The sequence below is a fragment of the Balearica regulorum genome, chromosome 2, assembly GCF_011004875.1.
Source record: "Balearica regulorum gibbericeps isolate bBalReg1 chromosome 2, bBalReg1.pri, whole genome shotgun sequence".
In the NCBI taxonomy this organism is placed as follows: Eukaryota; Metazoa; Chordata; class Aves; order Gruiformes; family Gruidae; genus Balearica; species Balearica regulorum.
The window spans coordinates 92,483,032-92,508,012 of NC_046185.1; the positions used below are offsets into that span (position 1 = coordinate 92,483,032).

General features: G+C 41.4%; 2 protein-coding genes across 2 annotated transcripts in view; one reads left to right on the forward strand and one right to left on the reverse strand.

Moving 5' to 3' along the window:
- Window positions 1-253: 253 nt before the first annotated feature.
- Window positions 254-24,797, reverse strand: WRNIP1 (WRN helicase interacting protein 1). The gene is made up of 7 exons (XM_075744921.1): window positions 24,189-24,797; window positions 15,794-15,985; window positions 14,486-14,730; window positions 7,670-7,899; window positions 2,455-2,610; window positions 1,519-1,598; window positions 254-1,034 (listed from the first exon to the last, which is right to left on the reverse strand). Exons 1-7 carry the CDS (start codon window positions 24,735-24,737, stop codon window positions 759-761), a joined length of 1,728 nt encoding a protein of 575 aa, XP_075601036.1. The 5' UTR covers window positions 24,738-24,797; the 3' UTR covers window positions 254-758.
- MYLK4 (myosin light chain kinase family member 4) overlaps window positions 14,506-24,981 on the forward strand; it is an 83,963-nt gene continuing 73,487 nt past the window's right edge. Inside the window, exon 1 of the mRNA XM_075744920.1 lies at window positions 14,506-14,792. Coding sequence (XP_075601035.1) covers window positions 14,737-14,792 — 56 coding nt within the window. The 5' untranslated portion in view covers window positions 14,506-14,736. The remainder of the gene's footprint in view (window positions 14,793-24,981) is intronic.

Below are 24,981 nucleotides of genomic sequence, written 5' to 3' on the forward strand. Positions count from 1 at the left end.
ACACAACTGGAAATACATGAGTGTGTTTTGCTACCAGGAATCTCCTTTCCAAAAGCACTTCCCAAAATGTTATCACACAATAAAAATTTAAAATGATACAACTTCAAAAACTAACATAATTCAGCTATTTTCATAACTATTCTACTTCCAAAATGATTTAAACTTTCTCTGGAAACTAGAGATGATAAAGGAACCTCAAACTTTCAAACTTCCACACTGCTGTCATAAGAATATTTAAACAAATGCATAGACACTATTTTTAACAACTTTATTGGTTTCATAAATGCAGTTGTATAAAATTAGTCTCTGGAACATCACAAGAGCAAGAATTACACTGTAATTATATTTTTGTTTAATATTTTAGCAGGGGTGGGTACAATTTACTATTTTTCTGGAAAATAAACAATTCTCAAAATCCGACATAGATACTGATTTTAAAAAGCAGCACAATAATACTCCTTGTCTCACAGCAAAAGCCAGAGATACAAGTCTCTCATTTTCTCTCCATTTGAACCAGAAGGTGACAGCACTATACTGATAAAGCTTATTTTTTTCATTTCTATACTGCCTAACTGTAATTCTTTACAAAACATCTTCAGAATAACAGTAGTAAAACCAGAAGGATAAGAAGGTATCTGAAAGGTTCAGTGGCTTAATACTTCCAACGACAGTAACAGATGGCTGGAACTATGAGGGGAATTTCCATCCCAGTACAAATGTTTGAGTCACAAAATCAAAACGCATTCCGAGCAAGGCCGTCACGTTTCTCGTTCCTTGAAGAAGTCTGTTCCCTTCAACTCTTCTGGCAGATAGTCCTGCTCTACAGGTTCCTTGTACATGGGGTTATATTTATAGCCTTTACCATAGCCCAAGTTCTTCATGAGCCTCGTTGGGGCATTTCTCAGGTGCAGCGGAACAGGCGGCAGAGGTCCCGTGTGCATTCGCAGACATTCTTTGACATTGCCATATGCCCTGTATACCTCTATAGACTTTGGTGCTCTGGCAAAATACACTACACATTGTGCTAGAATGACCTGGAAAGAAGAAGAGGGAGAATGTTAAATGACTTCTTTTAAGCTCTGTGAGCAAAGGTCTGTTATTCAGGTTGTTTGTGTAGTATGACAGAGATTATGTTTTTAAACTGACCTGTGCCTGCCGCTGCAGTATGAATGTTATCATTTAACAAAAACACAGTTCTTCGTGATTTTTTCTACTAGAAAAGAATAGCTAATTTTGAACATCAGAATATAGTATTTTATTTACAACAAGAAAAAAAAAAAACGGACAGACCAAAATTATATTAGCTTACATAACACATTTTAACAAAAAAATATGCAGGGAATTTTATTTCAAACTGCAGCATCTATTTGAAGAGCTACAATGGTCTCTTACTCATCAGAGGTGTGCCAAATGAACAAATAAATTTTTCTTGTCCTTGCAATCTGTTTCTTTTTGTAATTATAAGTAGGTTTTACAGTTTGCAGTACTTTCAAATCAGTGAATTAATGAAGCCTTTACCTCACATTCTGGCATTCCAATAAAGTGACAACCTTGATAAGCAGCAACTGCTTGTGTTAAAGCCAGCGGATCTGCCAGCCCTACAAAAAGAGATCACATAAAAGCAGATTAAATTCAGTTTACTTTAGTTACTGTCTTCTTTCTCTCTTTTCTTTCCCCTCCTGTGAGAGGGAAGATTATCCATGCACATTTCAAATTTGCTTTCTCAGATGTTGGAACTTCTGGTACAATACTTTGTTGTACATAAGATCTGTTCCCTCCATCCACAGCCTTCCTGCTTCTGTCCCCCCCAAACAAGAAAGGTCTAAATCATGACTATGACTTACAGTCTGAATCTCTTGCCACATGGTGGCAGCCTGAGCAGTAGCTGCCAGCGTCTGATTCGCTTACTTTTTGCAAGTGAGAAAGAAACAGGGGAATTTTGCTATACAGACATAACTTCCTCAGATCTCATAACTCTTCACCCCCCACACGTGTGCTAGAAGTGTTGCTGCATCTGTTACTTTGGGTATGACAATCAAAATATCTTACAGCTAGGGAGCCTGAAGCTTGCAAGTCAGGGCTGGCATTCACATTCCACAGTCATTAAAAAAAACCAACCAGACATCCCTGAAATACACATTCTCGGTCACACAAGTTTATTGGTGACTTACAATCACCAGACTTTAAAAGAATCTATATTAATACACCACCAAAACATGACCTCAAAAGACTCAGTTTCTCCTACAATAGGTAATCATCGCAATGACACCATGTGTAGGTGGCTGTCTGTATACACAAAGTTTTTGTTGGATGTGGCGCATTTCAGTATTTTGTACCTATTTTGCATATAGCAGTTTTGGGGTTGTTTTGTTTTTTCCTTCAAACGCCAATTTTTGGAAACCAGAAGCCTGGCAGATCTTCATTCAGCATAATATTCCAAGCTGAAATACTGACCTATATCCTCACTTGCAAACCTCACCAGCCTCCTTGCCACATACAGCGGATCCTCACCACCTTCAAGCATTCGAGCAAGCCAGTAAAGTGAAGCATTCTCATCTGAGCCTCTCATAGACTTATGCAGGGCAGAGATGCAATTGTAATGTTCTTCTCCTATTTAGAATAGGGGAGAAGAAATACACAAAGCTGTTAGGAGGAAATTAAGTGAAATGCATTTAAGAGAACAGAATATATTGTACTAGATCACAGCAGGTAAACATAATGTGCTTTTTCAAGTTCTTTTTATGTATATGTGATTATGGCATTCATTAAAGCACCTTCATGCTTTGCCACACAGATCATTCCACTGACTACATAAGCATAACCGAGCAACAGCAGATGAAAAGGAGGATGTTTTTTTTAAAGATTAAAAGACAAACAATTTGGTTTTGGTAACCTAATGACCTCTCTTTCAAAAGAAAAAAAAAAAAAAGATATTTTAAGCAGTTAGGAAGAAGACTCTATAAATATCTCCTAAGTGACAAAGAACACAGTACGAGCACGTAGAAACCACTGGCCATTGCTTTTGGGCACACACAGAGCTCTGAGAAGGCAACAGAGGAATCACAGAAATCCAGTTCTACACCCTAGTGATATTTTAGAAAACAGGAATTTCACATCAACTAAAGCTTAACAACCCCATGCAACGCTACAGGCTTGGGGAAGAGTGGCTGGAAAGCTGCCTGGAGGAAAAGGACCTTGGGCTGCTGGTCTTTTCCAACCTTAAGATTCTATGAAAATAAAGTATGCAGTAAATCAGACACAGGTTTGCTGCATTACATGGGGAAACAAAGGAAATGTTGCTGTGGATATACAATGATGGTACATTACACAATCTGGAAGAAACAGATCACAGCACACAACCCTGGCAAACCGCTATGAAATGTTGGGTTCAGTTTAGACACCTGCACCACTGGAAGGGTCCTGAAAACTAAGCAGCTCAAACAAAAAGCTATGAACAAAAGGAAACAGAAAAGCCAACTACCTGAAATGCTGGACTGCTAAAGTAAGGAGTGGGAAGACTGAATTATTAACAAGGCTTTTTTTTTTTTTTTTTTTAACGTGAAAGTTTAATATAAGATTACATACGGACTGCAAGGAGAAACAAAGCCATTTCACAGATCTTTTAGGGCTACAGTTAAAAATACTACAAACACTGACTGAGACCCTTCCCGCTTTCCATGTTCCCCTGTGCAGCTGGTTTTGATTCTTATGCATTTCTTTTAATCGAATTTGTAAGAGTATTTTGCTGTGATATTGTTGTTAAACTTTCCACATAATCTGCCTTTTTTATTTTTGAAGTGCCTGGCATTCCTTGGCTCACAGCTAACTGTGTATTATAAAGGCAACTGGCTGCATGCACAGCCATCTGTTAATATTTCTCTTCTTCCTACGGCTAAAAGGATTTACAGCCCGAGGACCATATCAAAACACGTCACCGCTGCTTGTAGGCCCTGCAAAACAAAAGGCCGCACACAGGATTTTGAAAACCAAAGCCCCCATACTTCTGCAATTGCTCCTTTCATAGCCAGCAAGACCTTCACCTCCTAGGTGAGAAATTGGGTCCATCTTCCCACGTCGCTGCTCACATTGCAGTGTGGTTCTGTGGGGAATTCAATGCGTGCGCTGCTGGCGTACGCAGGCCGGCAGACAGCTATTTTTGAGGGGACTCTGCACAAAGAGCCTCGTGGTATGCAGTCATTACTTGTGCCAACACAAACAGCATGTCCGTGTTCCGTCATAACACTTGAGTTAGTAGCAATAAACTCAAGCAGCTGAACTCTCATCGTCCTCTTGGAAGAGGCATCTCTCGGTCTCTTAAAAGTAAGGAAGATGGCCTTTAAATATCTCCAGAGGTTGCACTCACTCAGAAATTTTTTACTGGAGTGCTTTTATATGCTGTACTTGGGGTACCGGCTGGAGAGGCAGAAGGAATCGAGAGGGTAGGTTGGGACTAGAGATACAGACCTCTGGGACATTTCTGAGTATGTGGCTGAGAAAGGGGACCATGTTGTCCCTTTAACTCTTTCCTCACAAAGCTGATGTTGGTAACTGAGTCATCAACGTAATGACAATACTTATACACCAGACTTGAACTTCTTCAGAAAAACTGTGCAGTTGTACTTTAAATGCGGTTTCAGTTAAAGGCAAAATACAGTTACATGCATCAGACAAAGAGGTTTTATGTTTCTTTTTAAAAAAATACAGTTTATATATTTTTCTATGTGAGATACCAGAAGCAGTTTAAAAAAATTAGAACTTTTTATAGACCTTTATTTATTTGCTCTGTCTCTCAGATTGGTTAGCCAATATATAGGTTTTAGCCCTATGAATTCAGTTGAGAGACAAGGCACATGCAAACTCGTCTATCACTATTGTTTTGCGCCCTGGATACCTCCTGAAACCAAAACACATTTTCTCTATGCGGTTTCCACACAGGCAAATACCTTTCCTAAGAGACGCAAGATACTCCACAGAGGCTTTGTGGAGGATAGGATTTTCTAGTGTCTAATGTATATAGATGAATAAATCTTGTTGATTCCCAGTTTTGTGCCCCTAAATCACTTTATGTGCTCATGAAGAGTTTTCCAGTTAATTTATGTCAGATGTTAATTTATCTAAAGTCTTATTGATAGAAAACAGGGAAAAGGCCTCATTTACTGACCACAATTAATATCTGGACTTCTTAAGCAATCCCTATTTGTAAAGTAGAGGGCAAAAGTAAAATAAAAGTCCCTATCTCATTATTTCCTGTCTGTCTTAGCCAAAGGTAAGCATCAACTGCTCACCAATGAAGGATGGAAGAAAGCCTTGGAAATAAGACTAGAAAGGCAGCCTGGGTAAAAAGACTTCTCATTCTGGTCCAGCAGAAAACAATAAAGCTGGGAAACACACACTGTGGTGTGAGACACCTTCTCCATAGAAAAGGAAGGAACAACCGTGTTCCAGATCACAGAATAAATTACCTTCAGCTTAACACATTCCCAGTCTTTACCATAAGTGAAGACACAATACACAAGAGGAAGAAGAGACAATACAACTCTCTCTCAAATATCTGGTCTTTGTCCATATGGAGTTAATTTTAATTAATTTGGTTGCTGCATAATTTTCTCCAAAAATAAAAAATTGAAAAAATTGCTATTAACAGCTAAAATATGACTTAATAAATTTGTTTCCACTCACGCTGCAAAGGCAGTGAAATTTGACTAGTTGTTTCTTTGTCCTTCCAGCTAAAACACACAGACTATCTGCATAAAGATCTTGTCTTTACACGTCTGCACACAGATCAGAACAATAGCCTAATGACTGGATTAAGAATAATTTCCTTCCTAGACTACTTGGTGAAAGTACATAAAATAATGCCCAACTACATATATTTGCCAAATTTTGCTGAAGGTGAGCAAAAATAATTATGTAAAATCAAAATTCCATGTTTACACAATCCTGAACAGTACTCAATTATTTGGTGCTTTCTACATGAACACACTACACTCAAAAGTATGCCGCTGCTATCATCATTAGACAGCATCATGTCTCTTCATTTTATAAGGCTGAAACACTTTATTAGAGGATTTTAGATTTCACCATAAGAACTGCAATTCAAAAAGTATATGCTAAAGCATGCTACAAAAGTGTGTTTTATTTTTACAGTAGCCTCTATCCAGAAGCCCTTTGTATGTAAAAGGACAACCAGGTATCTCTGCTATGGACAAAACTGGTCAACTGAGACAGACTACTCTGCAGAAGAGAAAAATTTTGTCAAAGCACGTACTCAGGCAACCTGCTATTGTGAAAATACCTATTAAAGGCTCTTTAGCATTCATACAATCAAGAAAAACAGAACTTTTACCACTCTCATCCCTCTCTCAAAATCTCTGACGAAAAAACCCCAACCCCCTACACAGAGCCCGAAGGATTTCTGCCACGGAGAAGGGTGTGACACACACTATTAGCAAGCCTGGAAAAGGCACTCCATGCTGTCTCTAAGGGAGCAAGTAGGTGTGGGAGAGCTGGGAGGAACGGCCACAGCCAAGAGTTCTGCGTGGCAGCAGCCACAAGGCGACAGCAAACACTCAAGGGACCTACACGACGCAAGAGACTCACAGCAGTAAACCGGTCAGATTTTCCGCTCCCTCCTAATCATGACTTCTTCCTGCCACAGACCCCAACAAATTTTTATTCTCCCTCCCTCTGCCTACCCTCCACTTCTCAGCTGCCATCGTATCAATATCTGCCCAGCTGACTCTTTCCTGACAATGAGCCATCGCTTCCTCTTTGTAGCAAGGCGGCTGCAAGCAGGCATATACATTACGAACAAGCTCAAGAAATCTCTCATCACAGGTTTTGAGTAGTGACAGTTAATTGAGCATATCAGATACAGTGGCAAAACAAACAAACAAACAAAAAATCAATCAGTTCTCCAAATATGGCTTGGCATAATCATTTGCTACTATACTGCGTGGCGATTCAAGTATTGCTGAAGAACTAGCATATGCGTTCAAGGGGATTCACCTGATCTCTAATATTTACTCTCTGATTTTTAACCCTCTCAGATAAAATGGTGTAGTGGCCAACTATTGTGATAACCTAACCTTGCCAAGGCACAAATTTAGGAAGAGTGGTTATCACATTAGGTAGCCTTAAATGCAATCAGATTTATGTGACCTGCCCTAAGCAAGCTACTAAATTCATTACCTTAAAAAGCAACTCTAAAAATAAAGCAAGCTGCTCAGGTTTTCCAATAAGATATTGTTGTGAATGTGAGCACTTCCAAGACTTTCAAAGGAGTAGAAGTGCAATGGAAAATTTCCCACCCTGCAAGAACAAATCTCCTCATTAAATTACTTCTCCCTATTTATAGTGCAAACCCCTTAGAAGACAATATTCTAATAACCTTAAAGAACAAATAATTTCACCATGCAACTGTTTGCAGGGCAGGAAATATGTCCCTCAGCTAACCTATACTTCCTAAACGGTAACAGGAAACCCAGTTTAGAAGGAATTTCTGGGTGAGCCTGCTACTCTGTAAAGGAAAAGTAATTTTTAGGCCAAATCTCAGTACAACCACTGTCTCACCAGAGCAGCTGGTAGGACAGAGGGAGAAGAAACAGAAATTATAAAGGCTATCAGCTCTTGAGAATGCTGCATCTCAGAAACTACATCAGGTACTCACCTGCTCGGTCATACAGGATGTGAGATCGCTGTAGCCCTTCCTTTACATGCTCTTCTGTTATCAGAATCCCATCTGCAGAACCACCTTTGGTAAAAGTCAGAGGAGTGGTCTTCCCCACTGCTAATCTGGCCTGAACTGCTAACTGGAGTCCATTCAGTCCAGTCCTTGCATCACCGTCGCAAAGGTAGGCTAGGGTATTTAGAGCTTTCTCCTCTATGTACACTGGGCATCTGCAACAGAATAACCATACACTGTTAGCCCCCATCACACTCCTCTCCTTGCATATGATGCTAGAGATGACATTTCTTTACAAAGTTTATTGAGAGGCAGCTGGGTTTGAGTTTTGTTCTTAACTCATTCTATCATGATTAGGCATTGCAGGGCCTGGGAGAACACTGTGGGACCTCACCCCTTTACTCCTGCCCCAAGGCATGTTAAATACAATTGCACATGAAAAAGGTAGAGCAGGACCTCTCATCTATTTAACCCCCTTACTTCTCCTCATCTCAGTAAGTTCAATGGAAACTAGAGTTAGTGTTTTGCCAGTGCACAATTCTGGCACAGTCAGTTGAACTTTGCAAGGTTTTACTCCATCAGCGTTTCATAGCTAGCACTTCAAATTCCTTGTTGGAAGGACAATTAAAAGGTAGGAAGCTACCCAAATGCATGTGAGAGAATATAATGAGGTTTTAAGTAATTAAGGTTTTGAACTAACTACCAACAGCAAGAGCTGCTATCAGATGTTCTTTAAAAAGCTGCAACTGGAAGGATTGTTTACATTGTAAAGCATATATGCAACCTACATTCTGTTTTTTAAAATGGTAACAGTTATTGTTACAACTTAGTCACTGGGGTACAAAAAAAAAGTCTTACTAGAAAGAAAAGGCATCGTAGTGCATCCAAGTCACTGTTCTTACAATATACTACTCCAAGTGTGCCAGGACTACACAAACACATGAAAAAGGCCAAATTCCAGTGAACACACAATCTAAATGAACAAGACAGGAAGATTTAAGAAATGCAGCAATGGGTGAAGGATCTGCTGAGATCTCATAGTGGGTCTATGAAAAATCTGGGAAAGCAATAAAGTCCTCCAGCTCTTTCTCCAGGTTTTCGTCTGCTGGGTTGCAGTTCCCACATGGTTTGCACCTGCAAACCAACTTGCTTCTGCACATTTCATGTGCATACTGTTGAGGATCTGACCCTCAAATTTTAGTTATGTAGACATGGTAACGGCTCTTGCCAGGCAGAGGGTACAAGTGATTTGATTTGGAAATGGCAGCTAGTGGAGTTAAAGCATGGCATTAAGTAATGGCTCTAGCTTAGCCATTTCTAGTAACTGGACTGAAAATCAAGAGTGACATCTATCAGTGGGGATTAACGCACAGAACTTGGTGTGAGAGGCAATTTCTTACGAAGCCCTTGTGTGCCAAATAATTAAGGATTCACAACAGCCCTGCACTTCATTCACAAGGAAAATTTATTACTGTTATTACCAGTGGTGTACAAAGAGGCCATGTCAGGTTTCCCAGACACACAGATCCACTAATCTTCATTACTTGCCTTCTCTTCCTCCTTTAAACCCACTTTGCATGCATCACACAAAAGCAAAAGACAGTAGGTGCTGGAAAAACTTCAACAGTCAGTATTTGAGTCCTCTCATGCCCACACGTGAGAGAGAAAAGCTTGCAGAGCTGCAATCTTAATCCACACCACTACAAGTGAATGCTGACAAATGTCTTCTAGGGTCATAACCCATGCTGCAGACAGTAGGCAGCAGAAATCACATCCTGTGGGAAAAATAAATCTATTTATATACACATATGCAAGTTGTTATATTTTTATTTCAATCTCCTTATTTCTCATGTATTTGATAAAGCTATGAAAAAATTTAACACGCACGCACAGCAGCACTCCAAAATAATGACACTTTGTCCCAGGTGTTTCAAACACCTTCTTTGTGTTCAAGTGGGGAAGCAGCAGAATATAACAGCACAGTGCCTCATTCAGTCAGCTATCTCATACATGGAATCCTTTGAAAATCAGGGAGCTGCGTTCAACCTTCAGCACTACAGATGGGCACCAGATTTTTCTATATGCATCAAAAGAAGCCAGCAAAGAAAGCAAAAGCTAGTTTTAAAAACCAGCAGGCACTACACACAGACATCCTGCTGCTAATACCTCCATCAACAGGGAACAAACCCAAATATATTGCACGCTGGGAAACACTTTGGATACACCAGCAGGGCAGACTCCAGAGAAGGTTTCACCTGTGAGGACTAAGCTCTTTGCTTGCTGTTTGCAGACATCACGTGCTTGAGGCCTCCCCACACCAATACCCACAACTGTACTCAGCAACTGCAAATGGAGGGGAAGCACTGAGAGCACTAAAAGGCAGGTACGACATTTGCAAGAAACTAAGAATAGCCTATCCCAATCAAAGTTGAGGCCTCAGAGCCCTACTGCCATTTAATTGCTAATTACGAGCTGAGCAAGAAAGCTGAGTTGTATTTCTGTCCCTTCAGTTCCACTATAGGACTGTAGTACCCTGTTGACTCAACACAAGCAATTAGAATTACAAGAATTGAAACAAATATGCACAAGAGAGTTCAGAAAATCTGGTTACAAGCAAAGGTCTTGTCCACTTCCATGGTGAAATCAAAGTTACAACATATTTGCAATGACATTTCCATTACCAATAATGTATTGGGCTGTTCCAGCCCACGTCTACAACAGTAGCACAATATACAGAACGTGTCAAAGAACAAATAGAGAAAATGTCCACACACAAGCAAGCTGTTTGCACAGCATATTAATGACAGTCACTGATTGGAAATAATGTAACACTTCCCTGTGCCATTAACTCAGGGAATCTTGAGTTCCACACTCAGCATTTCAAAATAGTAACATTTTATACTCAGAATAACTGAATTCAGTTAATTTTCCCTGAGGAATTAAATCTTTAATTTTTTTTTTTTTTTTTGATGATTTGACTTCACTAGGCAAGAGTCTAATTCCAAAATCAGGATGACAATTATTTCAATACCTTGGCTTCCAAAAGACACTTGCTCTATTTTATGTTTTTAAGCCCATCCTGTATTCAGAAACAAAAGTGCCCTACACCCTTCCATTTACCTGACTTCTGCACACCCTACAACTGTGAGGCTGAACAACCTCCATGCTTGCTGACCTCTTCCCAAGCTCCTGAGCTTCTTGCAGATGAGCAATCTCCTATTTTTTTCACTCTCCAAAATTAACACTGAACACCCACTGGATGCCAATGCTCAATGTTGGTACCTTGTAACAAGTGATCCTCAGAGACAAAAACATAAACACGCCAAAAGGAATACCCTGGGATCCATCACTCACTGAGCTGAAGGTGATATACTAGCTTAAGGAATGGAAAACTACCACTCCATGGTAATAAATCCTTCTTTCAATTCCTCCTTATCTCCATACCCTCAAGACTGTTTGTGCCAAGAACCAACATGAAATGCATAATGAACTACCCATACAACCTGTACATCACCAGTGTTTGATCAGAAGACAAGGGAATGCAAGCAATATCACAGAGTAAATAAAAGAAGAACCTGTATGATGAAAGATTTAAAAATAATTGATGAGAAAATGAGATCAAGTACCCTTTCCTTCATTCACATATAAACCAGTACTTTCTTACTTTCTCAGTAAAATTATTCTCACTACGCTCACTCCTTTTACAGGCAAATATGGTTCTTCATCTGAAATATGCATTGCTCCCTGCCTTACAGCATCGACTTTGAATGTGGCCTCTCATTCCAGCAACTCTATTGCCAGCAAGGAAATCAGATGGCTGTTCAAAAAAGGGAACGATTTTCAAAAAGGTCTTCAACACTGAAGACCCCAAAGAAGCCCATCTTCAACACTGTGGTTTACAAATCAGCGAATTCAAAACCTGTCAGTACTTGTAATACAGCCACTAACAAGCTGAACTGCCTGATGTCTGGGCTTGCCAAGAGGAAACTGGGGATCCTTTCATTTCCCTCAGCTGCGCACCTTCTGTGCTATCTAACTGCAAATACGTTACTCCACCATCCAGTTTACTGTCTGACTTCAACTGGGGATACAACTCTGACAGCAGCACTTGAATGATAAAAACAAAAAGCCAAGAATTAAAAAAAAAAAAAAGAATTTTATTTCCTCCATCACTGACACAGTACAAGTCTAGCGTACCAGTGGGCGCCTGGAACAGTTTGCGCTATTACTGAGACAGCATAAACTGCAAAAAGCACAAGCAAAATCTCAGCAATATAAAGCATCTTTAACACTGACTTCTACTTAGTTTTCTTCTTCATGAGTGCATTTCTTCCTTTCCCTCTTTTAGCTTACTGCAGGCTTTAAGAGGCACAATTCAATAGAAGTTGATGAAAATATAACACAAAGAAATCTAGTAACTAATAGAAAAACTGTCAAAGAAGCTTTATAAGCACGATCACACAACAAAGAAAAAGATGCTAAAGTAGGTAACACCTCCTGCTAGTTCTATTTCAGCTTTACAGCAAGAAGAGGCCACAGTGGGATCAAAGAGAAGCCAGGTGAGCTAACTTTATCAGAAACCTGCAACAAAGGCAGAAGCAAGATAAGAAAAGATAAGAAAAAGCCACCAAGAAAATTTAAGGAAACAGATTCTGGTAGGGCACACTTTCCATTTGATAACTGCAGCTGTGCATGGAGTGCAGAAACAATGAAACCTATTGAATCACTGCATTCTTGTTGAGAACAGAAGATACCTGTAGAGACTGTGGAAGATTCACCCTCACCTTATTCCTCAAGGTAAGAGAAGAGACCACAAAGAATCATCCTCTTCAAAATCTTGTCTAAGTCAGATGGCATGTCAGACAAGTGATGTGATGCCAAAATCAGTTGATAAGCTGAGGCCAGGCAGCACATGCAGGATTTCATATGGCACTTCCATGGTTTGGGAAGGGAAACTCACTCCTTAAGGAAATGAAATCCAAAATTCAACGTACACATCTCTAGAATTTCTAAAGTGGGCATGCCCTACATCTGGGGACATGCTGCCTTACAGGTCCTTTTCTAATCCTGGAACAAAGGTGAGCACAGTGAACAACCAATTCAACTGTAATTGGTGCCTTTCATTTATTCCTCAGGAGAGCATGCACACTGTTACCTGCCTGCATATAATGAGAACCCGGCTTCAAAGAGGCAGGGAGGTGAAGAGGTAAAAGATGAGACACAGTTGCTCCTGCAGAATAGTAGGTGGGGAGGAAACGAAAGAGCAGAAATGGTATGGACAATGAAGCAATAAGAAGGAATTAACAAGACCAAAACCAGACCCACAGTAAGGGACAGGATGGCTTACAAAAAGCCAAACTCATCAGCAACAGCATGCATCAGCTACAAATCAGAACCACATAGTGGCAGGAAAGACAAGAAAGACTTAACACACAACTGCAAACAACGCTCCTAAATTCTGAACTCCATTTTTATTTTTAAAAGCTTGGCTCCCACATTAGCTATTGGAGCGGGGCCTTCTCTCTTCACAAAAAGATTTCTGAAACTACTAGTCTGACAGTCTGCCTGCCAGACTCCTTTCAGTTTGATGAAGCACCACACCGTGCTGTTTAAATCATCCACAGCTAACAGAAGGTTACAGATACGGAGAGTCCAGCGAAACCCAAACCCAAACAACTGCAGCCGAAACTATGCCTTGTACTTTAATCCTGTACAGAAAGGAAAGTCTCCGAACCCCAGTCAGGGTGTAGCCACAACCACAGCTGTGCCATTACATTAAGGCTGACGTGCAGTACTGCCGTCTCTTTTAAAATTCACATTACTACAATATGTAAAAGCTATGAATGAGTAAACAATGAGGCAGGGTACCCTAAAAATAAAAAGGGAATAGCTTTCATTCCCTGCCCTGACCTCAGCGCTCAGGTTAGTGATTCTCAGTGTTTACATTCTGTGATAAAGCTAAAGGACAAAGTGGATTCCCTCTCATTTATTTCTTATAGAGTGGCTGCCCAATTACCACCATGTCAATGCACTGTAAATTACTAGGAGCACACATAAGCATCCACATGAAGGAACTGTCATAACTTGCATGAAAGTAGCGCAGTACCAAGCATTATTCTTATTTGCCAGCTAGTCATTTCAAAGGGCAGATAACATTCTTTATGGACAAATCTGGATCTCGTGTTTTCCAAAACTCTCCCAAATGTTTAATGTGACTCTGGCTTGGATAACAAGAAGCGGAGAAAAACAATTAACACCTCACAGCAAACCATAAAACATACCACAGCACTTATCCTGCAACTAAAGAACAGTAGTATCCTCTCTGATCTTATTAAAAAAAGATTTCTCAGAAAAAAAACTTTTGTTGGGCATTTCCAAATTAATTTAAGAGGGGATGCCCCATCCACCACTTAACGGTAACATGATGCTGTTACAACCAGCAGCAAAAAGTAACGCACGTTAGGACATGACAAAGAACCAGTTGCAGGCTTCCACAGCAAATCCTCAGCAGCAGAATGGATTTAAATATCCTGAGAGGGTGAGTCAGGAGCCACAGATCCAAGTATAAAACTCTCCTAATCCACATGGTGAGATTATGTTTTGGGTGGAGAGAGCCAGTGCTTTGAATTCTCTCTCTCCTGTCACCCTTCGCCTCTGCCATATGCTGCCACTTCTTTTCTTTACTATCAGAAGTGGCTAGGGTTTCTCTTCCCACCCCCCAACTGCTTCATTCTCTCCCTGGCAGGCAGTCAATTCCTCAGGCTGTGTGCGTTAACACCCTGCAGCCCATAAAGTACTCACTCTGAGCTCTCGCTGCTGCTGCCAGTCGCAGAGCTGCCGTGCTGGTCACCCTGGCCCAAAACCTGGACCCCTAAGGACCTGACGGCCCGCATCAGAATTGCCTCCATTGCTTCAACAGAAAGCTTCTCCAGGACGATAACCCGGCATCGGCTCAGAAGAGCGGCATTGACTTGGAAGGAAGGGTTTTCTGTGGTCGCTCCTATCAGGGTCACTGTCCCACACTCGACGTGAGGAAGGAAAGTGTCCTGAGGATGGGAGGGAAGCAGAAAAAGCTCATCTCAATCAATGACAACCTGAAGCATCCCATGTGAGTAGGCTACATTTTTAACATCTTGTGAGTCTTTGGGTTCCCTGTTAACATGACAAATAACCTCACTGACAAGGCAGCTCATCTGCTCAGCTATCTAAATTATTTAATTTCATGCGTGCAGCATGTTAGGGGCTGTTTACCTTAACTCATGCTTGCACTGAGAATGACCCTACCAGCTGAAAATAAACAGTGTCGAAAATTTGCAAATTTTTAGTTTATTTATATGACTCTGGTTTATTGCTTCGCAAGTGTAAGATATCATGAAATTGCGTTATCAAATATAACAAATAGTGAAGCTACTTCTAAATACTCTTTGATTCAACCTTTAGGGCTACAGTTCCCTATATAACTCTACAGGATGGCTCAGAAAACTATAGGAAGATTGTAGCGTGGTTCAATATAAAAACTGTAACTTACAGTACAGAATTGAAGCTTTCCATGATATAACTAAAGAAAACTGAGACCTAGGAAAGGAAAAAGAAAAAAAACCACCCAAGTGATGGCTGCAGCAATGTGTTATCTCAAAGCTATTTGGGATATGTTATCCATGCTATGCCTTATTTTTCTCTGTTCTCGCAGAGAAGAGGGGACATTATTAAAACGCACACCTGCCCTAGGCACATTCATATTCCAGACCTTTTTAAAGGTAATGCAGAATGCTACCCCCAGGGTGGAGGCTGAAATGAAGATATATGCAGCAAACATTACTAACATGACTTTGCAGAAATAAAATTTCTGAAAAAGTCATATAAAGCCCTACATGTAAGTCAACTATAAATATAGATCAGCCTTTAATTTAAATCTTTGCATCACAATAATTAAACATTGATTGGAAGTTAGTAATGGAATTTAATTTTTATGTTTCTTCCTAATCCATCTACTAAAAACATTAACATTAAAATCAAGAGCCTAGAGTAAGCTATCATCTTAAGGCAAAATGGGAAATTTTCCAGAAGTGCTGACAAAGGCTTTTTTCAAAAAGCGGCATAGAACAATACCTGCTGAGATTTATTGAAACGATGGATCTCGTCAATAAAAAGGATAGTTTTTCTCTTGAAGAGTCTTTTTTCATTCTGGGCTTGGCTGATGACATCTCGAACATCATTTGTCTTGGCACTTGTGGCCGACAGTGTCACAAACCTCGTGCCGTTCCTTTTGCTACTGTTGGCTATGATGTGTGCCAGTGTAGTCTGAAAAAACAATAGGAGAAAGCTTTGTAAAAATTATTTTGGACACAGAAAGTATTCATTTGAAGGAAATATGTAAAGAACAGAGCCATATATTCTGGAGACAGGGGCAGTGTTGACAGTTTATAGAGTAAGGTATTTTAGTTCATGCTATTCTAGCACACAGAAGACTTAAAAACTTCCTGCTAGAGGTAGCTGCCAATTCCACTGCTGCATTTCTAATGCATGCACTTTTATGTACCAGACCTATTCAGTCTCAGTACTGAAAAGGCCAGGAATGACAGCTGTCTCCTTTACCACGGAAGAACAACTCTTTGCCAAATACATTCCTGTCACAGAAGACGGGCTGACTGCAATTTGCCATGCAGTTATTTTGTAGAGTATGTTAATGGATGAAGAGCTGGACTACCCCAAGACACCTGTAGAAGACTTTACAGTGCAACCACATTTAAGGAATAGAAAACGACAATGTTAATTAAAGCCATTTCTACTGCATATAAAAATGAAGTTAATTAGAAAGCAGTTCTCTACAGAAGCACAAGAACATTAGTACTGAAAAATTATATGTATACTTAAGAAAATGTAACTCTTTAAATCTAAATAGTCAACAGTAATCAAATGCTGGCCCAGGGAACTAACAGGCAGCTGACTGAACAAACTTTTGCCTAGTTTTAGTGAGCAGCTATGTTGTTTTTCTTTCCTTATAGACAACTCCTTCAAATCAGAATTTATTTATAGGGAATTGCACTGAGCCTACCAAAGCACAGAAGCAATCTTTGGTGCTACCTGCCAGGCAGATTCACTACACCTGAACACACCACAGGCATAATTTTCCAGACTTTCCTTCACAACCCATAGTAAAGGCAGGTGTATATGCATGTCCCAAGTACTACTAGAGAAAAACGGGTGATTCTTACATTGAGCTCACTGTTCTATTAAAGAAGGAGCTCAAGGAGAGTGAAGACAGAAGACCCTCAGCAGTTGAGGCGTGGGACAGGTGCCAACAAAACCGCTTGCTTCAGAAGATATTCCAAGTACTGAGTTTAAAGCAGCAGGTGCTGCCAACCGGATGCTCTTGCAGGGAGGTTGCAGAAACAACCTCCTACCACGTGGCTACCAGTGGTGTTGGCAGGACCTTTGTCACTGCCCTAACAGCACCGATCTGTCTCTTTAATGGATGTCCTTGTCCCTGAAATGGCAACCAGCCCAAGATGGGAAATGGGAGGCTAAGGGGAAGGATGTATCACTATTTATTCTTGCTTTAGTTTTAGTAAGGGCTTCCTGATTGTCTTGAAGAGGCATCATTTCATGTCCTGATAAAAGACTCACATCCCATATCAGATCCTCTCTCATCCCCTGGAGCTCAAAGCACCAGCCTCTCCCCTCCTTGGATCGCTGCAGAACACAAGACTGAAAAGTGCTCGCAGCAAAGCCTACAGAAATCAAGAAGATCTGAGAAACAAAAAACAAAAGTGAAACTATCTTTGAAACTAAGGTAACAAAATAAAACCAAAAAGTTGGTTTTTCCTTACAAAAAGGCCTTTATTCAGAATGTACCTTTGGAAGGTGTCCCCATGCCTTAAAAATCACTAAAAGCACAGAAACCCCCAATACATCAAATCTGAAGATGAAAAAGGACATATGTACCTCTTCCTTCTCTAAAAGTAGCAGTGTTGAGAGGAAAACAAAACAAAACAAAAAAACCCCAGGGTGTGTGGGGAAATCAAGTGTCTATTTTGTAGCTCCACTTAAACTGGTAGCTCACACTGCATCCTGGCCTTCATTCACTAGATCAGAGACGAAGAGACTTTTTTCTGGTCAGCATAAGTCTAAGAACACGGCTAAATCAATGCATTAGAAGACTGCGGAGATCACTGCTTTTCGATGTCCAGAGTGAATATTTTTTTTCTTTTTATCAATCAGCACACCCTGTAGTGAAAACTGAGAGTTAAAGCTGCCACAATTTTGCAAGACATTTAAATACTAGTAAAGAAAATTACACTTGTTAGCAAAAAAGAGGTGGAATCCCTGCATTTTTCTGTCAGTCAAAGCTGACGTACAATCTTCAGATAGATAGTTTTGTTGTTTAAAAAAAGCAGGGAGGAATTGTTTTTAAAAACATGCACAGGAGTTTGTATTTTTTTTCCTAAATTAGGAGTAGAAATACAAAGAGATTTGTTTGAAAGTTACTATTAGACCAAGAACGTACTTGAAAACTGCTGCACAGCTCTCAGCCAGCATGTACGTCTCCTGCTCTGGCAACTTCTGGGTCAAAGGTTATAATAACATACACTGCCTTTCAAAAGCAGTGCTGGATGCGGACAGGCGTGCTCCCGGCCTCTTCCTTCTGTTCTGCACAATCCTTTAGCAAGTCAAACTTCCCGTCATGCACAGGTCAAACTTTCCCCATCCCTCTGAAAGCCTATTACCTCCCATGAGCTCATTTTTTTATGCTGCTTTTTCTCATACCATCTCAAGCAAAAGTCAGTAATGTGATACATTGCCTTCTCCTTCTTTGTTACTATCAGGGTACAAGCTAGGGAACATATATCCCAGCCGAGACTTAACTTACACAGAGTAGTCTAAGAATGAAGGCACTAGCACAGAAGAACTGGAACTAGTATGCTACACCCCTAGTTTCTCTCACTAAATTCAGGGCCGATGTATTTAAGGGATAAGAAGAGAATTAAAAATCCAATATGGAATAAGGCAGAAGAAAATACACTGAATATCCTTCAGTATCTGAAACAAATTTTGAAATAAGTTTGACTCTTACGTTAGAAAAAAAGTCTTTTAAAATAGTGACACTGATGTTGCAATTTAATATGAATGAATACATCTGTATCAGAATCATCTAAACAAGTTGATATTCTGCTCCTTTTATTATACAGGTGTTTCTTCTTTAGATCATGTTTTTCTCCTTATGGGGAAGAGCAGAAGTATTGTTTCCTGTAAATTAAGTGGTATTTATACCAATGTATTAGCTACACCTATAGACTTGTATGGTCTGAATTACATTATCAGAGTTCTGAAATGGCATGCTCCTTTTTTCCTGCTGCCCTCTGACCACGACTTTCCCTTTATTTTCACCTCTTCCTTTATTCTGGCCAGCATTTCCATATCTTTGCTCACGTGGTGTTGCCATCAACAGCCTCTCCTCCACCTCAGCCCTCCCTTTGAGGGCAGCCAGGCCATACTGCGGTGGACAAGCAGTCAGGAAAGGCCATGCTCTGTTTCACAGCCCCAAGCGAGACACCAACAGTGCCAGCATACTCAGATGCCAACCAGGGAAGCAGATCCCTGCGATATAGCTTAAAAAGTTGGGGTCTGTTCTACCCAACACTGCTGAGCTGACCCCAAGCTACCACACTGCATCACAGGAGACGAGCCGGGCTGTGTCTAAAGGAAACCGGCAGGACAGCAGATCAACCCGGCCCAGGGACACCGTCTATAGAGATAAACGCAATCAAACGTGGCGGCAGTTGGCACTTATATAAGGGCAGATGCTATTCTTACCCATCTTGTTTGGTTCCTCGCACCCCAAATAGCCTCCTGTGAGACTACTGGAGGAGTAAGGTGTCACTGAACAACAGCCACAGCGTGTGGTTTACAGCACTTCCAGAATCCAAGTCAGACCAAGCATAAACAGAGGCAAGGTCATTGCATAATGTTGAGTGAAATGGAGCTGTGCCTCCATTTGCTGCATCCAGATTTGTCTCCTTATATTCCATTTGCTTTACAAATACAATTGTATTTTCTCCCCTTAGAGAGCTACCCTATGTTAATTCCTGATTTAGATTGGCATAAGCAAAATCAAGCATGCTGTGTTTGAAGCCTTCTCCCAGGCAACTGCAACGACAAACCCATTTTTCAGAGCTGTTCTGGATTTTCACTCCGTGCTACTGTAACAGACGTCATGCATTTTCAGTTAAAAATCTCATGGTAATCAAGCAAAAGAACTCATTAGTTCAAACAGTTCAAATCAGGCCCCAAGCAGTATGAATAAGAGAAGATGAAATACACTCAAGTAATCAAATAGCCATTTAGGTAATCACTTCAATTAGCAAAACAGAAAACGCTGGAAGGAAGGGATGATAAATATGTGGGGAGCAAAGCATGTAAGTCGGACTTGCTGTCTGTGTTTCAGTGTGTCACGTAGCAAAGTCCTGAAGAGAAACAAAAGAAATACAAGGGAGTCCTAGAAATAAAATCTCAGTGGAGATTTGATAGAAGCTTCAAAGACCACTTACTGGGGGTTTTAATGTTTTGCAATTGTATCAGCATGGCATATTTTACTTTAGTACTAGATTGCAGATACGGACCCCAGAAAATCACGCGTGAAAGTTGTCTTATCCTCTGTAAGGAACAGGTTCCAGACACTTGCTGCCTACATTTTTTTCTTGTTAAATAGCAAACGTAAGACAGAATGTTTACTGTATTTAAATACAGAATGTTCAGGTTTGTAAGGCTTAAACCGTATTTGTGACAGCAAAATTATTCAGTGCTCAAGTTACGCTGAGTCCCCCGCTAACTCTTTACTAAAATTGGTGCCCCATGGCAGACAAGCAAAAATCTAAATCCCTGCATTAAGGTATCATAAATCACAGTACAGCTTACTCGGATTACACTAGGATTCATACAGGCTTTTAAAAATTTGCATAGTCAGGATGAACAAGCTAACTGTTCCTAAGTTAATAACCATGGCATCTCTTTGCGGCAGTGTTTCTTCTTCTGGCCTGTGTCTGGTCAGCTTCTTAAAAGCAGAAAAAATGTTCTTGTGTTCAACACTTAATAGTGGCAAAAGTAAAAACAAAGAGTCAAAGCCGTTCCATCTAGATGACACCTTGGATGACAAATTAAGAGTACAAAGATCACACTCCCTTAAAATAAGGCAACCCAATACAGATGAAAACTCAAAAGAAAATAAACTCACAACAGAAATACCCTGATTTTGTCTTTTCACTTTTCATTGTGCCTTCTTGAATATTCAAGTGCAGCTGAGGTTGAAAACAACTTGGGCAGAGCAGTACAAAGCACGTGTATTTTTACTTGGGTACCTAGCTTTCTTACTTTCATGATAAAAATTCTCCAAAAGTACTCTTGACCTACAATATGAAATAATGCATTTATAGCAGCTTAATAGCCAAGATTATTCTCTTTTGGCTTAGAAAAATTCTGTTGAACTACTACTACTTATAAAGGTCCAGATTGATAATACTACATAAATTAATTCAAAATTTGGCCCCAAGGATTAGTTCCATCTCCAGTTATTTTATATTTTAATTAGTCTTGCTCTACCCTTTTCAAAAGAAGTATCAGTTAGCATGGCATTTGGCTGTAGAAATGGTAGAAAGCATTATCTGCAATAACGAGATTCCATGGGTAGCAGGAGTGTGAAGAGGTTTAAGGAGTCTATGACTATCTTACACAGCACTTTTGAATTTAGACCAACATATTTAATTATACTCCTATTTTAGCACCTACCCTCTAATGTAAGGCTATTTTATTTGATGGGCAGAGCTTAGCACATGGGCTTGTTACATATGAAGCTACAGAATGCAGTTATTTCTTAATAGTTTTCCCTCTGAAAAAGACTGTACTTAACAAAGAATCTTTTGATTATCAGTCCAACTACGTCCTGAGGCAGTGAAAATACTTATTTCTCCTTCACGAGATCTTTCAAATTTCAAGCACTAAGTTATGTGGTACTTCACATAAAAAGAGAAATAAGCTTCCTTTTCATCCGTCCATCCTCCAGCTGTTTCAGGTTACTTCCTCATGAAAAGTTTTGTTAGACATGTTACATACATACAACCCAAATAGTAAGTGAATGAGGTAGGCAGGCAACCACAGACTTCTTTTTCCATCTTTAGGGGGACTATATTGCCTTGCACGTTCAATCTGTAAGGACAGGAATTTAATAAAAAATATCCAAGTAAAGGATAGAACTTGCAGCCATTTACCTGAGACAGACAATACGACTCATGGGGAAGAAGGCCTGACTTGGTGAAGGATACTCTAGCACCATCCTAGAAATATTGATAAGCATAGGTGAAGGGAGAAGTTCAGCTTTTTGCAGTAGGAATTTCTGGTTCAGCCAGGAACAGATGGTCCACCAAGAGCTAGCTGAAAGTATGTAGCCTCAAAACCGTTTGTTGAGAAGGAGTAACACAGAAAGGAGATGAGCTACCCAGCAGCTTAAGTACAGAGAGAGAGAAAAGGTAAGGTAACAGATAAATTGTAGAACTGTTCCTTGATAGGGCAAAAGGCACAGTCTTGAGGCAGGTCAGATGACTGATGAGCAGCAGAATTTAAACTCTGTGAGAAGCAAGCTTAGTAAATACAACTCCACATAAGGTACACGGGTGAGGAGGACGGGTCATGAGAAAGCAAAGTGAAAGCTGCATTATTCAGATCACCCATTATTCACAGTCTTAGTACCACAGAAGATTCCTAAAGAAGACCTGAAACAAGCATAAGCTGTCAACAAGCTCATGAAAAAGCATTTCCACAACCAAAAAAAGGTGGGTTCATCAGATCACAACCCAAAAGCCACTGAACTCAGTTCTCATTTCCAGAGACCGTATGCTGCCTTTGCTGTTAGCACCGTATTTGTAACCACATTATTTTCTAAGGGAAAAGGGCTTCAAGAAAGAGCAAGCAGACACTGTTGACACAGATAACAAGAAACCAAAGGTAGAAGAGTACTAATAAATACAGAAGCAGGTCCCTGAACATGTTATTCAATAAGGTGGATTCCTATTTATTAAAGAATTCAATTACACTTCTCTCCCTGGCCATCTTGCTTCAGTCAATCCACCTCCCCCTTTAATGAGTTTTTAGAAAAAAAAAATAAAATCTTTACCTCATCTCCTCAGATATCTCTCTTTCTGATATTATCTTGTTATTTTAAAGAAAGTAGCAATTATTTAAGTTCACCAGCTAGTTCTTTTCAGGTGTATGTTATCTAACCTATACAACCTGTTCCATCATTGCTAACAGTATTCATCTATCAATTATTCTCATATCTCCTCCTTATTAACTGTGATTAACTGGCATTATTATTCAAATACCATACATATCAAGTCTTTTTTTATCTTCAAGTATGCTGAGAAGAGCAAGCTGCTGCTCCGTCCTTAACTCCTCTGCTAGCAGCAGTTCATTAGTCATTACTTTCCCTACACCAGACTTCCTACACACACTCTCATACAAAATGAAGACATCTATCTATAGATATAACATGCAAAACTTAATGTTGTGCATACATTAGACTGAAACAACCATATATTTTGCTTGCTTAGCTTCACTCTCCCCTGCAAATCTGGAATAGAGAGAAAAAGGACAAATGGAAGGTGAGATCTTTGAGTGCTCTCTCCTGACCACACCTGAGGCACTCATTTGGTCCTTCCCTCACTACAGTTATGGATCCCTTCACCACTGTGCTGTAATTCCAGCACCTTTTGGGATTCACCAGGGTCAGCCCCTGATACCTCAAAAGAGGCAGAACAAGAGCGTGCAGCAGTCTGATCCTGCAAAGACCGATAGGTTTCAGAGGGTTTGTTGATAGGTGGATCGTTGCCTGGCCACAATGTTAGCTCTCTTCTACACCTGATATGCCTTCTGCCAGGGGCTAGAATTTGTGAGCTAAAGCAAAGCCTATGTTAGCACTCTGCCAGTACTTCACCCCATTTCCTAGACATTTTTACAGATTCTGTTCTGTTGCTGTCTTTAAGCTTCTCAGCTTCTGTGTTTTAGTTAATAGGTTTGGAGTTTACCAAATCTAAGTTACATGAAACCAACAAGGGCATGGTAGCCAAAGTGCAAGTTGCAGGGAGTGGGGTTGGTGGGGGTGAGCTATTTCTACTTTATTCAGGAAGTAGGTTGTGTTTTTGCAATCCAGGTGAAAACTTGCAGGCATCAGCCAACTTAAAGACATCACGGAAGAAGACAAGGGGAAAAAAAAAAAAAAGAGTGACTTCAGAAAAATAAACAGGTCCCACCCTTTAAGTTCGCTCATCAGCCTTGAAAGCCACATTAAACACAGAAGAGCCCGAGCATCGAAGCCGAGCTGCAGGCTGTGAACCTGTGCCTGGCCGCTGACCGCCGCTCACCCGGGCTCGGGAGAGCCGCCCGCCGGCGGGGCCGCGGCAAGGCGGGAGCAGCAGCAGCAGCAGCGGCGGCGGCGGGGCCCGGCAGCGCCACTCACCTTGCCGCAGCCCGGTGGCCCCCAGAGGATGAGGGAGGGGATTTCGTGGGACTCCAGCAGGGACCGCAACAGGGTCTGGGCTCCCAGCACCCGCTCCTGCCCCACGTAATCCCCCAGCGTGTCCGGCCGCAGCCGCTCGGCCAGGGGCTTCCCTTCCAGCTTCTGCGCCAGGCTCGACCCGCGCAGCGCCGCCCCACTGTCCGCCTCCGATGAGCCTCCGTTCTCCGGCTTCACGGCAGCCTCCTCCCGCCCAGCCCCGTTCCTCCTGCCGGGGGCTCCAGGGCTCTGCCCGCCGCCGCGGCCCTTTTTGAAGAGGGACAAGACCGGGGAGGCGGCGGACGGACGGGCCTCCTCCGGCTTCCCCTCCGCCTGCCTCCCCGGCAGGGCGGCGGCGAGGCGCAGCCGCTTGCAAGGGGGCGATGAGCCCGGCTCTGCCTCGCCCTCCCCAGCCTGTAAGCACTGGTCCAGGTGCGAATTGATGTGCGCTCCTGGCAGCTCCCGCAGGCACACGGGGCACTGCACCAGCGCCTCCTCCTCGGCGCCCGCCATCGGCTCCCACCTCGGACGGTTCGTGAGGCGAAGCAACGTGAGGCCGGGCAGGAAGCGAGGCCGCCGACCCTCGGCGCCCGCAGACCTTCGGGAGCTGTAGTCCGCCCGGCCCCGCTCCCCGCCCCTAGCCGCTGGGGGAGGCGGACGCCGTTTTCCCGCTCCGCAGGGAGCGTTGCTGCCTTCGAGGGGAGGAAGGTGACAACGTCCCCAGCCAGCCCTCAGCGACCCCCGCGCCAACGGAGGG